The sequence below is a fragment of the Phoca vitulina genome, unplaced genomic scaffold (genome assembly GCF_004348235.1).
Source record: "Phoca vitulina isolate PV1807 unplaced genomic scaffold, GSC_HSeal_1.0 scaffold69, whole genome shotgun sequence".
In the NCBI taxonomy this organism is placed as follows: Eukaryota; Metazoa; Chordata; class Mammalia; order Carnivora; family Phocidae; genus Phoca; species Phoca vitulina.
The window spans coordinates 592,763-606,154 of NW_022589772.1; the positions used below are offsets into that span (position 1 = coordinate 592,763).

Consider the following 13,392-nt stretch of genomic DNA (forward strand, 5'->3'; position numbering starts at 1 on the left):
TTGTAATATTCATTTGTGTTTAAAGTCTGCTATGTTTATAGATACCAGTGGAATTAGCATAATCTTCAGTACTAGTCAGAATCCATTATTGGAATTCCTGACTCAGATGAACAGTGCAGACAAGTTTCCTACCCCATGAATACCAAATTCTGTTGTTTTTGTGCACCTTTCTGTTTCCCAAAGCCTAATTTTTATCTAATAATAATAATTTTATGTAAATACATGGTTCTGTGCTAAGTTATAGGTAGTTTGATGTTTATATCACTAACGGATAAGATTATATTTCATGGTTTTCTCTGTTTGAGTGAAGTGGTTATCTGTACACATTGATCTGTTTCCTTATATGGGAATATAACATATTTGGAAGTAGTATCATACGACCAAAACAAGAATGTTATGTGTCATAGCAAGTCTGTGATAAGTTTCATCCTTCTACAAGTAATTACTGAATCCTTTTATTGAGCTTCATGTTACCTGGTCAATATGAGAGATAATGAAGAAATAAAAGGGAAAAATAACAAGGACATTCCAAACAGAACCCTGGTCAGTAATGGTGAAAGTCTTTTTATCCCAAGTCTTTACAGATCTGCAGTTATATTTACATTCTGACATTTATTTCAGAATCTCCTCTTTCAGTTTATAGGACCTTGAACAAAGGCACTCAATAAAATTTGTTAGTAGATAAAACCTGATGAATGAGTGATGATGTGGGGGAAATTTTAGTTTTTCTGACTAATGGAAGAGATTTTGATATTTATTTGATCTACTAGTAAAGTAAAAGCATCTAAATTCTGACAGTTTATCAAAACACTTGCATAGCACTTACTAAGTGCCAGGTACTGTTCTAAGTACAAATATCAACTCATTTAATATTCATAACAACTATTTTGCAGATGGGGAAATTAAGGCACAGAGAGGCTAAGTAATATGCTTCATGTCACTTAGCTAATAAGCAGCTGAGCCAAGATTTGAACCCAGAGCCTATGCTAAACTGCCTGTTTATCTACTGTGGATAGCCTAATATCAAATGAAAACTTTCAAATCGATAGTTTTATTGTTTATAAAAATACTTTACAGTAACCCAAGTGAACTTCTCAATAAAGTCTTAATAGAAGCCTCAATGAGCCTTTAAAAAAATAGTTCTTTGATTTAGTAGCATCATTTGTTAAATATTTTTTTTAAGGCTTAAACATAGGTCCTATAATATTTCTATTTTATAAGCCGCTAAGAGATCAATTGAGGTAATCTTTGAAATGTCCATTACGTTATCATCATTCAACAATTGTTAATTTCTTCCATGCTTTTAATAAAGTGGGTGCAAAATTAAGCTTTAGTCACTGGGAAATAGTTTAAGGACATATGTAGTTCTCCTCAATAGTCAGAAGATGTCAGTGTTAGGACACTGAAAAAAATTGGATGTCAACAGTTTTTTTCCTAAGATGTAAAAAAGAGATATAAACCTGAGATACTACTTCTAAGTTAAAACCATTATTCAGAATCGTCAGTATTTTCTTGCTTAAGACGTCATTGATACCTATGAAGTGTCTTTATTTCAAAAATAAAATTTCTCTTACTTAATCACCCATCTCCCAAGAATCAAAAGGTTTTATTCATAGGATATATTACTGAACTTACTCTGGATTTATAGTTGATTAAACACGGAAAAATATACTACTTTAGAGATTTATATCCAAATATCACCAAGCTCAAGCTCACTCAGTGATAGCCCTGTTAGCTTTGTGGTGTTAAGAAACATACGGAGATTTCGTGCAACTTTATCCTAACACATGTAAATGACTGAGCCACAAGATTTCTTTGTGTTCCATGGTAAATTATTAATGGCATTGTTGTTATTCAGTATATTTATTGAAAGTGTTTGTGTGTATGTCTGTGTATGTGGATCTCTTCATTTATTATTTCTCAGTTGCCAAGACTGATTTTGGATAGTAATGTTTTTCAGGTAAGCCTCTGAAACTAAGTAAAAAAGGTATCAAACATATTAGCCAGATTATGTGAGCAAGAAGATAAATTGGGTCAGATTATATGAGTAAGTAAATCACTGTAGGAGAGTTACACTAACTCTTCTAGACTCCCAGACCACTCTTGTATAGATTACTACTCTACTAAATAAAACAATGTCCTCATGGCCAAAATAAAGTCACTGCATTTTTCAAAGCAAAGGTATTTCAGGAAATACATTACTTTATTAAAAATCTTTTACAGAAAGGCAAATGTATTTTACAGAAAGGTATTAATGCTTTTAATAAGATACACAACAAAATATGAACATCTAATTTTTTGATAAATTATGTTTAATATAAATTAGTAGCTTTAATTTCTTCTAAAAATAATAATACATGGCTTTCTAAATGCACTTGATGATTGATTTCTAAACAAGAAAGTTAAAAAGCATTAGAATAACTATACAGTATTAGTTTTAAGGATTATTTGATTTATTGAAATGCCATATATGTCTTCAAATGTATCTTATTAGTGTTATGATAAAACATTATAATGACCCTTAAAATACATATCTGATTTCATAAATACAGTATATCTTCATTTAAAGGCTAATGCCAAGGAAAATATTTTTATGTATTTTCTCTGATCATGATTAATTTTATACCGGAATAAGGAAGCCAACTGGGTTTGTGAAATAACCTGATTTGTTTTGTTCTCAGTTCTCAACACCTTTTTTGTTTCTCTGGTTTGTAAATTGGTCTTTACTATATTATTTGAATTTAGATATAATAAACTTCAGTTATTCAGACTCATACTAATTGAGGAAAGCTGAATTGATTCAATAAAAGTTGGACTTATAGAACATTCTCAAACCTGTGCATATATTAGGTTTTGGGTATTAGGACCTTTAAATCTGTGCAGTAATGCAAACTAAGGAGTACCTTTCTAAGTTTTCATATGTAATGAATATTTTTTATTAGAAGTGTAGTTGAGTAATAGTAATACAAGTCTCATTATCTATGTTCTTGGCCTCATCACACTCTTTCTTTCCTTTATCAGTTATTCACTCACTCTTCTACATCCTTTCCATCTCTTTACTTGCCATCTGATACATGGGCTCAGACCTCTGCAGTTTTCCCCAAGTCCCCTTGCAGCTGTTGCCTTGTCTCTTTTCTTTTAGGGCCAGACTTACCATTTCTATATGTCCAGTTTCTGATCACTCCTTAACCCACCACAGTCTGGCTTCCACTTTCATTTCTCCATTGAAATAGCTCTTTACCTAGAGAATATGTACCTAAGAATTTGACAGCTATGGCCACCACATGGGTCTTCATGAAACTCCTGTCCTGGTTTCTATCTCATTTTTCTTCCTTGGTTCTTCTGTTTTCTTTGGATGTTCTTTCACTTCTCTTCTGACTTTGCTTCTGCTTGCTCTTAGGGGCTCATCCTCTTTTCATTACCCTAAAAACTCTCTCTGAAGCTTTTTTGACTCCAGATGTCTCATATTCTGGTGGGTCTAAATTTACATCCCATAGCTTTTTTCCTGGTCTTCAGACCTGTGTTTCTAATTGTCTGGATGCCCTACATGTATTTCAAGTTTGATATGTCTCTCCCTCCTGCCCTTCTCCCCCTTGGAACTTGCTCCTCCTCTCTATTCTTTATTCGAGTTAATAGTAGCAGTGTCTATCTGGTTGTCTGTGCTCTATACATCAGTCCTCCTGGATCTTTCCCTCTCTCATTCCTCTCACCTAATTGATCACCAGGATGTTAATTATATGTCCTTTCTCCAATTCATCATTTCTTCTCCATCTCTACTGCCCTTGCTTTTGTTGGAACCCTCATTCTTTCTTGTCTAGGCAATTGTAATAACTTGTTAATTTGCCCCCCTTTCTGGAGTTTCACAGTCCTTAGAGAAATCCCTGGCTTAAATTTGTTTCTTGGCTATTATCAGTAACACAAAGTTAGGGCTTTTAAAAAACTTAAGACGCCATGCCCACCTACTTCTCGGAGTTTTATTACCTGCCACAATTCACTCTCCTCTCTAGCCATATGGCTATTATTTTTTAAAGATTTATTTATTTATTTTTAGAGAGATTGAGAGAGAGAGAGAGAGCATGGGTGGGGAGGGGCAGAGGGAGAGGGAGAGAGAAATCTCAAGCAGACTTCCCGCTGAGTGTGGAGCCCAATGGGGCCTCGATCTCACAACCTTGAGATCATGACCCTAGCTGAAACCAGGAGTTTGACGCTTAACCGACTGTGCCCCCCAGGCACCCCGCCATACTGCTACTCTTTGTTTTCTGCATAGGCTGAGCTTTTTAATTCCTTTGTGCTTTCCTTCTTCTGAGAATGTCCACTAGCCGTTTTTATTCCTGGCAAACTTATACTAATCATTCAGGATTTAGAGATGGTAGTATAGCATAGTGGTTAAGAGCCTTGGCTTCTAGGATCAAACCACTTTGGTTCTAGTTTCTAACTTGGATATTGACTAACTGTGTGACTTTGACAAATCAGGTAACCTTGCTGAGCTTAATTTTTTTTCTATCCTCAAATGACTCTAATAGTATCTTCTTTTACAGGATTCTTATAACTACTGAATTACTTGATAATGTAAAGTGGTTATGAGAATAGCACTTGCCACAAAGTATACATTTAATAAATGTTAGCTTATTATTCACTCCAATGTCATTCTTTTGTTTTGGTTTTTGTTTTTGTACCAGTCATCTTTTATCAGGTATTAATTCTCAGTTAAAATAGGAAAGTATTCAGCAAATATCAGGGATGCCTGACAAAGAAGGTCATGGTCAGGAATGCAGACTGCGCCCTCCACACTGGGCCCTCTTCAGTGATACATGTGTAGCTGTTTATGTTTGAGTTCCTTGAATGAAAGGGAATAGTTGAAAAGCATGTAAGATGCCAGCAACATAGAAACCCCAATGATGTTTCCTTTCTTCACATTGACATACTTGTGATACTGGTAGTAACCTCTTTGAAACAATCCAACCGTGCCTTTAGGGGTGAGATCCTGCAACAGTATTCAACTTGGCAGCTCCTCTGTTTTGATGTCCATGAGTTTTTCTCCTTTACTGTTATGACTGATGCCATCTTCAGGTCCTAGGGTCTGCTGTGCAAATGTCACTCTTTTGTTGAAGTAGAGTAGAACCAAGAATACATACTGTCAGCAAGCATCATGCCTAGGGGTGGCAAGTAGGTTTTTTCACACAGGCCAACTCCATTCACTGGCTATCTGGAACATTGGGTTGCAAACATATTGAGACAATGTCTGGGATCAGCTGGAAAGAGCACCCTGGTAGATTAGTGATAGTTGTCATAAATCACTGGAGAGACAATGAAGGAATTTAGATCTGTATTTGTAATCCCTAATACTGCTTGCCTCCCAATCTGTGGTTGAGCTATCAGGTAGATTATCTAGTTTTCCAAGAGTTATGGAATATAAAGCTGCATAAGTAAAGGGGGCCATTAAATAGAACTTTGAATGCCAGGTAAAGAAATTTGAACATAATTTGAAAGTAGGTGTTTCAGTAGGGGAGTCATGAGTTAAAAGTAGTGTTTGGAGTGTTTAAATCTGCCACTAATTTGCAGGATTATTTGTGGTGAGGAGGATTTAGAAATAAGAACCCTAGAGGACTTTAAAATAAGAACTCTAATGGTTGTCACACTGTATTTTTTAATTCTTGATTCTAAAAACAAGCGCTTTTCCACATACTAGAATTTTTTATTTTAAGCATATGACCTTGTGCCTCAGTATAAAATACAGATAATAGTATTTACTTTAGCATTGTTAGGACGATTAAATGGGTTGATACATGTAACACACATTCGTCAGTGCCTGGTATATAGTAAACACTTATATAAATATTAGCTATTATCACTATTACTGTTATTGTATAGTCAATATATATACCTAACATAATGGTTTTTCTTACCTGAAATCAGTAGGTTTCTTAACAATAGATGGCATTTTTGAATGGTGAGATTACCAACTAGGTGTGAGGTAATGGGGGCCTAGGATAAGTTGGTGGTTGTAAGAATTCAGAAGTAAGTCTGAGAGACTATACGGAAAGAATTGACAATGATGTTTTGGATATAGTGGATTAAGAAAAACGGAGAGCTTAAGACAACTTTCAGATAGAAAACCTGAATGAATGGGAAGTGGATTGGCTCAGGAAGGAAATGTTAATAGGTATATAGAATGATGCCTTGCACATGAAATCACTGTATGTGTTAGCTATTAGTAAGTGGTAGGACCGTTTAAACTGGTTATATAATTAAAGTTAGTATCAGATAATTTAATAAAAGTACCAAAATATGAATAAACCTCACTTATAATTTACTGGTAGAGAACTCATATGTTCAAAGAAAAATAAAGTGTATGTTTTAAATATTTTTCAGTATAAATCATCAAGGAAGAGTTCAAGTGGCAATGAACACGATGAGGTGAGAAAAGAGGGTAATAGTAGCAATTGTTTAAAATGTTCACTTTTTATATGTAGTTGGCTCAAAGTAAAAGGTAATACCTCTGTCAGTTTCTTGGTTAGTGATTTAATGCATGGGTTTTTTCCAGTAATAAAAACTGAGTATCATCATGCAATTATTAATTTAATTATGTAATTTCCATATATCCTTTATTTTGAACAGAATTTCTAATAGTTCAGTTTTAGAATTTTATTAACATTTGTCTTTTACATTTTCTCATCTTTTGTCTTCCTGAATCAACCTCGTTGTCAGTTGAGATTCTTTTGGAATTTATTAATCTTTTTCTACAAATTTTGTGTTCTATTTTAACATTTAGAATTAAATTGCTACAGTTTGCACATTATTATAAATTTTTCTATCGCCATTTTAAATTATGCAGCAGCTGAGCATTTTTAAATGATACTGTGTCATCACTATAAATACTTAAGCTTTGTGTATTTTTGATTGGAGGGATTGGTAGTTAATTTGATGTTGAGTACTTTAATTTTAGGAAATGGAATCATACAGAAAATGTTTGCTGAACCCTGAGCTAGAGGTGCAGCTTGGCTGTTGTTCCTGTCCCTTTGTATTTTATATCCACTTTGGTCCTGCCTGCCTTCATATCTAATCAGTTACCAAAGACCTACTTTTTCTTTCTGATACTGAAATATTTTGAATACAGTCCCCACCTGCATTTCTGCTTTTTCTGCCCTGGCACAGGCCCTTAGCATTTTTTGCCTGTACCACCACAATAGCATCCTTGCTCTTTTCCCTTTTTCCAGTCCATTTTCCTCCCTGCAGCCACAATGATTGCTCCAAAGAACACAAAAATGGGCTCAGGTCATTCCCTTGCTTAGAAAGCTTCACTGTGTCCCTGTCACTTAGAAGGTAAATTCTTGGTCCTTCCTGATCAGGCCTCTGCTTAGCACATCAGGCTCAGCTCATGATCTGTCCTGCTTTCTCTTTCTTTCACTGTACTCTCCAGCAATATGGATTGCTCAAAGGTTTTCTTTCATTTTTGCTTCTTTGCCTTTGTCCTTGTCCTTTTGGACATCTTGGAATGTTGTTCCCTTCCTTCTCTTTCTGGTAAACACCTACTCAGTTTTTTGCTTTCTCAGGAAATTTGCCTTTCTCTACCACCCCAAGTGCCCCTTACCTGTGCCTCATAATATGCCATGCGTAATATGCCATGAGAAGGTTGTATTACCTGTACAAATGAATCTCTCTTCCCCATAGACTGAGAGATCCTTGAGTGGATGGTATTTTACTAAATTTTAATATTCCCACTGTCTAGCACTGTGTCTGACATATAGTAGGCAGCCCATAATCTTTTGTTGAATGATGAATAAATGTCCTATGTGGTATGCATATTCAAGGTTAAATGTGAAGTTTTTTGTATTTGGTTGGTAGTAGTCATTCAAAAAACATGGACCATTTAATATTATTTTATGCAGTTAAGTTCTTTGTGATTACTTTTAAGCCTATATTAGATACACATAATTTTCCACATAAAACGTTCTTACTTGGGGTGATGGAAATTTTGTATGCCTCAATGTACCTCTCTCAGATTGTAGCATCTTCTTGGCATTTCCCATCAGTAATTAATCCTAAATATGGATCTCTTCTAAGAAATATGGGAAGATTTTTTTCATTTTTGTTATTTAAAGGAAATAGATTTATAGAAATATTTGATGTGAATAGATAGTGCTTCTGATACCTTACAGTGTTTATGAATCAATCACCTGGGGATCTTATTAAAATATAGAGTCTGGTTCAGCAGATCTAGGGTGGCCTGAGATTCTGCATTTCTCACAAGCTCCATGCTGTTAGTTCACAGACCACACTTTGAGTGGCAAGGTGGTTGATGGTATTTTCCAGATTCTTCCTTTAGCACTTGATCAAATAATTTTCAGTTTTTCTTTTATATGTCTAAATCATCATTTGTATTTTAATTTCATCTTTCATCTTTTTATTTTTATATTTTAGCAAGACATTGATAATGCTAATATGTCACCACAATCTCCAGTATCATCTGAGGTACCAGTTCTGTTTTTATATGTGTTTACATAGGTTTCTTCCTTGTCTCTTCTCTCTAGTCTCATCATTCTTTTTCTTTCAAACAATATAATTTATTCACCCACTTAAAAAAATCCACAGGTTAATTTGTACAAACCTAGCCTATAAAAAATTCTTTTTTTTTTTAGCCTATAAAAAATTCTAAGAACACCATCTTTTGTACAAATATTCATAATAATAATATCACCTGGATTACTTATTGGAAAATGCCTATAGAGCATAGAGAAGACTTCATTTTATAAAATTCTTATGTTTTATAATTCATCTATATTTTGAAATAAATGATAAGAATAGCTTTGCAATTTTAAATTTGAAAGAAGTAATACTTCAGCATTGTGCAATGGCCTTTGGTTTTTCTCGTAACCAATTAGGTCTGAAAGCAATGCAAGAGAAACTTCCTTTTTCCACGAGAAACTTCCCTGTGGTGGGTTGTTCCTATCGACAGGAGGGTACACATTTCCTGGCATCTTAGACCTAAGGGGGAGCATGGGGAGAAAGGGTGGATGAAAGTTAGCATTTGTGAGATCTCACCCAAATATTCTGGTGGCTTGAATGATTGATTCTTCTAATTTGTTAGACCCATTGCTTTACAAAAAGAGATAAATTTAAAAAATTCGAAACAGTATCTTGTTCTACTTCAGATTACCTTATTTAGTATTCTAAAAGTGTGTTGGCATTAGTAAATAAATGATTATGTATTCACTTGGTGAATTCAGAAATTTCTCTAAATGTTTGGATCATCCATATTCATCATATAACTGGCTAATTACATAGATAGTATTTCATTTTATATAGGTGGTGTTACTTTTTTTTTAAAAGCCAGGATCATTTGTCTTTTGTTTTGGGTGAGTTGCATTATAAAACTTTTAAATGGATTTGGATATTAGCTTTATAAACATGTTTCTAAATTATTTATATGGCAAGTAAAATGGTTTGCATCCTTTTAGAAAGTAATTTAAATTAGGATATCCTAAAATTAGTCTTTATCACATGTTCTTGTTAATCTTTTCTTTTACTTTCAATTATAATAAATGTAAGCATATCAGTGACTAGTTCCCTAGTTGCCTTATGATTTTGTGATCTGTGCTCATGGAGAGAGTATTAGTGCCAGTTTTCTCAAATAAATTATATTGCTTTTTTTGTTAAGATTTTATTATTATTTATTTGTCACAGAGAGAGAGATAGAGCACAAGCAGGGGGAGCAGGAGAGGGAGAAGCAGGCTCCCCGCTGAGCAGGGAGCCTGATGTGGGACTCGATCCCAAGACCTTGGGATCATGACCCGAGCTGAAGGCAGATGCTTAACCGACTGAGCCACCCAGGCGCCCCTATATTGCTTTTACAATACATTTTGCTTACATTTGGATAAGTGAAATTTTGGGGAATTCCTAACACTTTAACCAAAATAATGAAGACAGACTGTGAGCTTGTGGATGAATAGGGTGATGAACATGGGTTTTGGTGGCTCAACTAATATTCAACTTGAACTGCATAAAACATGTTAATCAACAGAAGATTTAGAGAATCAACAAAATTCTGATTACTTCCATTTCATCTGTGAAAGAAAATGGTAAAAACAATTAGTATAGTGCTATACTATTTTTTTGTTAAAATTAAAAAAAAAATTTCAAGTAGGCTCCATGCACAACATGGGGCTTGAACTCAAGACTCTGAGATCGAGTCACAGGCTCCACCGACTGAGCCAGCCAGGCACCCCTAGTATAGGACTATACTGTTTGTTTTTTAAGTCTGCTCCATGCCCAGCGTAGAATCCACTGCAGGTCCTCAACTCATGAGCTGAAATCAAGAGTCAGACACTTAACTGACTGAGCCACCCAGGCACTCCTAGTACTATACTGTTAACAAAGTGCTTGCCTATACACTTGAACCTAAAGTAGTCCCATGAGCTGGGTATTATCCTCATGATTCTATAGATAAAGAGATTGGTAACCTTTCCCAAAGACCCCAGTCAATAAATGGTAGACAAGTGACTGAAGCCCAGACTCTAGCTGCTTCACAGTTATTGCAAATATTAAAAAAGATACAGCTGAAATTATGTTTTCTTATCACTGTACAATTTCCAAAGTGCTGGGGCGCCTGGGTGGCTCAGTTGTTAAGCATCCGCCTTTGGCTCAGGTCATGATCCCAGGGTCCTGGGATCGAGCCCCACATCGGGCTCCCTGCTCTGCGGGAAGCCTGCTTCTCCCTCTCCCACTCCCCCTACTTGTGTTCCCCCTCTCGCTGTGTCTCTCTCTGTCAAATAAATAAATAAAATCTTAAAAAAAAATTTCCAAAGTGCTTTCTTTTAGTTATCTTAGTTAATCTTCACAACAAACACCCCATCTTAAATATGAAGAAATAGTCACAGAGAAATTAAATTTTTTTTTTAAATTTTATTTATTTATTTGAGGTAGAGAGAGCACGAGCAGGGGGGCAGAGGGAGAGGAGAAGCAGGATCCCCACTGAGCAGGGAGCCCAACGTGGGGCTTGATCCCAAGACCTTGATCATGACCTGAGCTGAAGGCAGATGCCTAACTGACTGAGCCACCCAGGAGCCCTGAGAAATTAAATGTTTTGCTCAAAAGTTAGCCTAAGCTTTCTAACTCTAAGCTCAGATTTTCAAAATATACTATTTTTTTTTTAAAGATTTTATTTATTTATTTGACAGAGACAGCGAGAGAGGGAACACAAGCAGGGGGAGTGGGAGAGGGAGAAGCAGGCTTCCTGTGGAGCAGGGAGCCCGATGTGGGGCTCGATCCCAGGACCCTGACATCATGACCTGAGCCGAAGGCAGAAGCTCAATGACTGAGCCACCCAGGCTCCCCTAAAATATACTATTTCTTTCCACAGCACACCACTGTGTGAAAGCACTTTGAAACAATGTATTCAAATAGAAGAGATGATAATTTATCATCTGTTAGTATCACCTGTCACCCCCTATTAGTATGAATATGTAGGTTTGCCTCATATTATCTACTAAATGTCAAGTCCATAGTAGATACTGAGTGAACGTTGCTAATTTCACTTATTTTTTCCCTGAAGCTTATTTCACTTTGTAGAGGCTTTGATCTGGTTGTTCATTCAAAAAATAATACCTATTTATTTATTTTTTAAAGATTTTATTTATTTGCGAGAAAGAGGGAAAGAGAGTGAGAGAGAGTGAGAGAGTGCACAAGCAGGGGGAAGGGGCAGAGCGAGAGGCAGGCTCCCCTGCTGAGCAGGGAGCCAGATGTGGGGCTCCATCCCAGGACCCTGGGATCATGATCCGAGCTGATGGCAGACACCTAACCGACTGAGCCACCCAGGTGCCCCCAGTACTTATTTATTTTATATAATTCATTAATTTTTATTTTTCCTTATACTATGAGAGAGAAGTATTTAAAAGCTTATGTAGTCAGATCAATTAGCAAATATTTGTAGACTTTTTTTTTGTAGACTTTTTAAAAGTGAAATGTATCAGTTTGAATTGAAATGCCGTTTGCCTTTCTGTACTCCACTAATCATGGAAACAAATAGTTCTAAAATTGGAATGGATATGAATAACTACCTTGGTTATTTTGAAAGAAAAATGGTTTTATTTCTTTTCTTTTTTTTTTAGGAATATGATAGAACCGATGGTTTTTCACATGGTCCTTTTGGCTTGAAGCCTAGATCAGGTAAGTATATATTCTGCAAATAAAATTTTTTGGTTATATATGAAACTAGAGTTTTCCAGCTTAAGTGGGATTGATTCCATAGTTTTAAGTACACATAGATTCTTTCCCCTCTCCTAAAAGTAATTTTCTCTTAACCTTATTTGTCTTTCCAATTCCCATTCCCCATTTCTTTCTTCCTCTTTACCTTCAAGCTCCTGAAACCTCAGCTTTTTGCCTTAGATATACTGCAGTCTTATTTCTACTCTACTGTGACTGCTATTAGAATGACCACTCTGCCAGCAGACCAAACACTGTTTGAAATTATAGCACTCCATTATATTGTGGTTTTAAAAAGGGATCTTTTCGCATTTGGCAAGCCCAAAAGAAAATGGATCCATGTTACTTGGCAAGGTATTGAATTATAGTTTTTATTCCTGAATAACTGTATTGACCTTCAAGAATAATTTCCTTTTTCTTTAAAGATAATAAAGGCTGATTTATGTTCAATAATTTTTAACCTGGATCATAAGTTTCTAATAGCATATGTTTAAATAAGAACGTGTGTAGGTGGTAGAAATCGTTACACTTGTCTTCCCTGTTGCTTTCAATTGTGCAGATAAGTAGATTTCAATTATATTCTATAAAAATATTTAGAATGTTTTAATAAGTAATAGTGTTTTATGTAGTTTTGCACTGATTCTTTTTTATCATGCCTCTTTTCTCACCGCTGGATGAGTCTTCCTATTAGCCTTGTGATAAGCTAGGAAATTTCTGTTTTTATAGCTTTTAGCCGCTCAACTCGCCAGGAATATGGGGCTGCAGATCCAGGATTTACAATGAGAAGAAAGATGGAACATCTACGGGAAGAACGAGAGCAAATACGACAACTTCGCAATGTAAGTGAGTTTGACCTTACAGATTTGCTTTGTAGAAATGGGTTTAACTTGGAAAATTAGCAAGATATCTGAATTTTATTTGCAAAGCTTTTTAAAATTTTGGATTATAAATGATTAGTAATATAAATATGTAGCATATATATTTACACAGGATATCTGTGATTTATACCTGTTTCTTTATAGAATCTCGAGTCCAGGTTAAAAGTAATTTTGCCTGATGACATTGGAGCTGCACTGATGGATGGGGTTGTTCTTTGCCATTTAGCCAATCACATAAGGCCACGCTCTGTAGCTAGTATTCACGTGCCATCACCAGCAGTGGTAAGTTTTGTCTAGAGTTTGTTAGTTCTCT

General features: G+C 35.4%; 1 protein-coding gene, 1 non-coding gene and 1 pseudogene across 9 annotated transcripts in view; 2 read left to right on the top strand and 1 right to left on the bottom strand.

The window, feature by feature from the left end:
* LRCH2 (leucine rich repeats and calponin homology domain containing 2) overlaps nucleotides 1-13,392 on the top strand; it is a 99,650-nt gene that overhangs the window by 68,406 nt on the left and 17,852 nt on the right. For 5 of the 8 annotated variants that reach the window (XM_032392835.1, XM_032392833.1, XM_032392837.1 and 2 more), the window contains 4 exons: nucleotides 6,373-6,417; nucleotides 12,108-12,165; nucleotides 12,928-13,040; nucleotides 13,224-13,361. In XM_032392835.1, coding sequence (XP_032248726.1) covers nucleotides 6,373-6,417; nucleotides 12,108-12,165; nucleotides 12,928-13,040; nucleotides 13,224-13,361 — 354 coding nt within the window. Of the gene's footprint in view, nucleotides 1-6,372; nucleotides 6,418-12,107; nucleotides 12,166-12,356; nucleotides 12,514-12,927; nucleotides 13,041-13,223; nucleotides 13,362-13,392 lie in introns of those variants that run through there. The other 3 variants (XM_032392836.1, XM_032392840.1, XM_032392841.1) reach the window with 3 other exon arrangements.
* On the bottom strand, nucleotides 4,189-6,417 carry LOC116624707 (annotated as a pseudogene).
* Nucleotides 8,840-8,968, top strand: LOC116624716. The gene has a single exon (XR_004297941.1). It is a non-coding gene; the product is annotated as a small nucleolar RNA SNORA35 (small nucleolar RNA).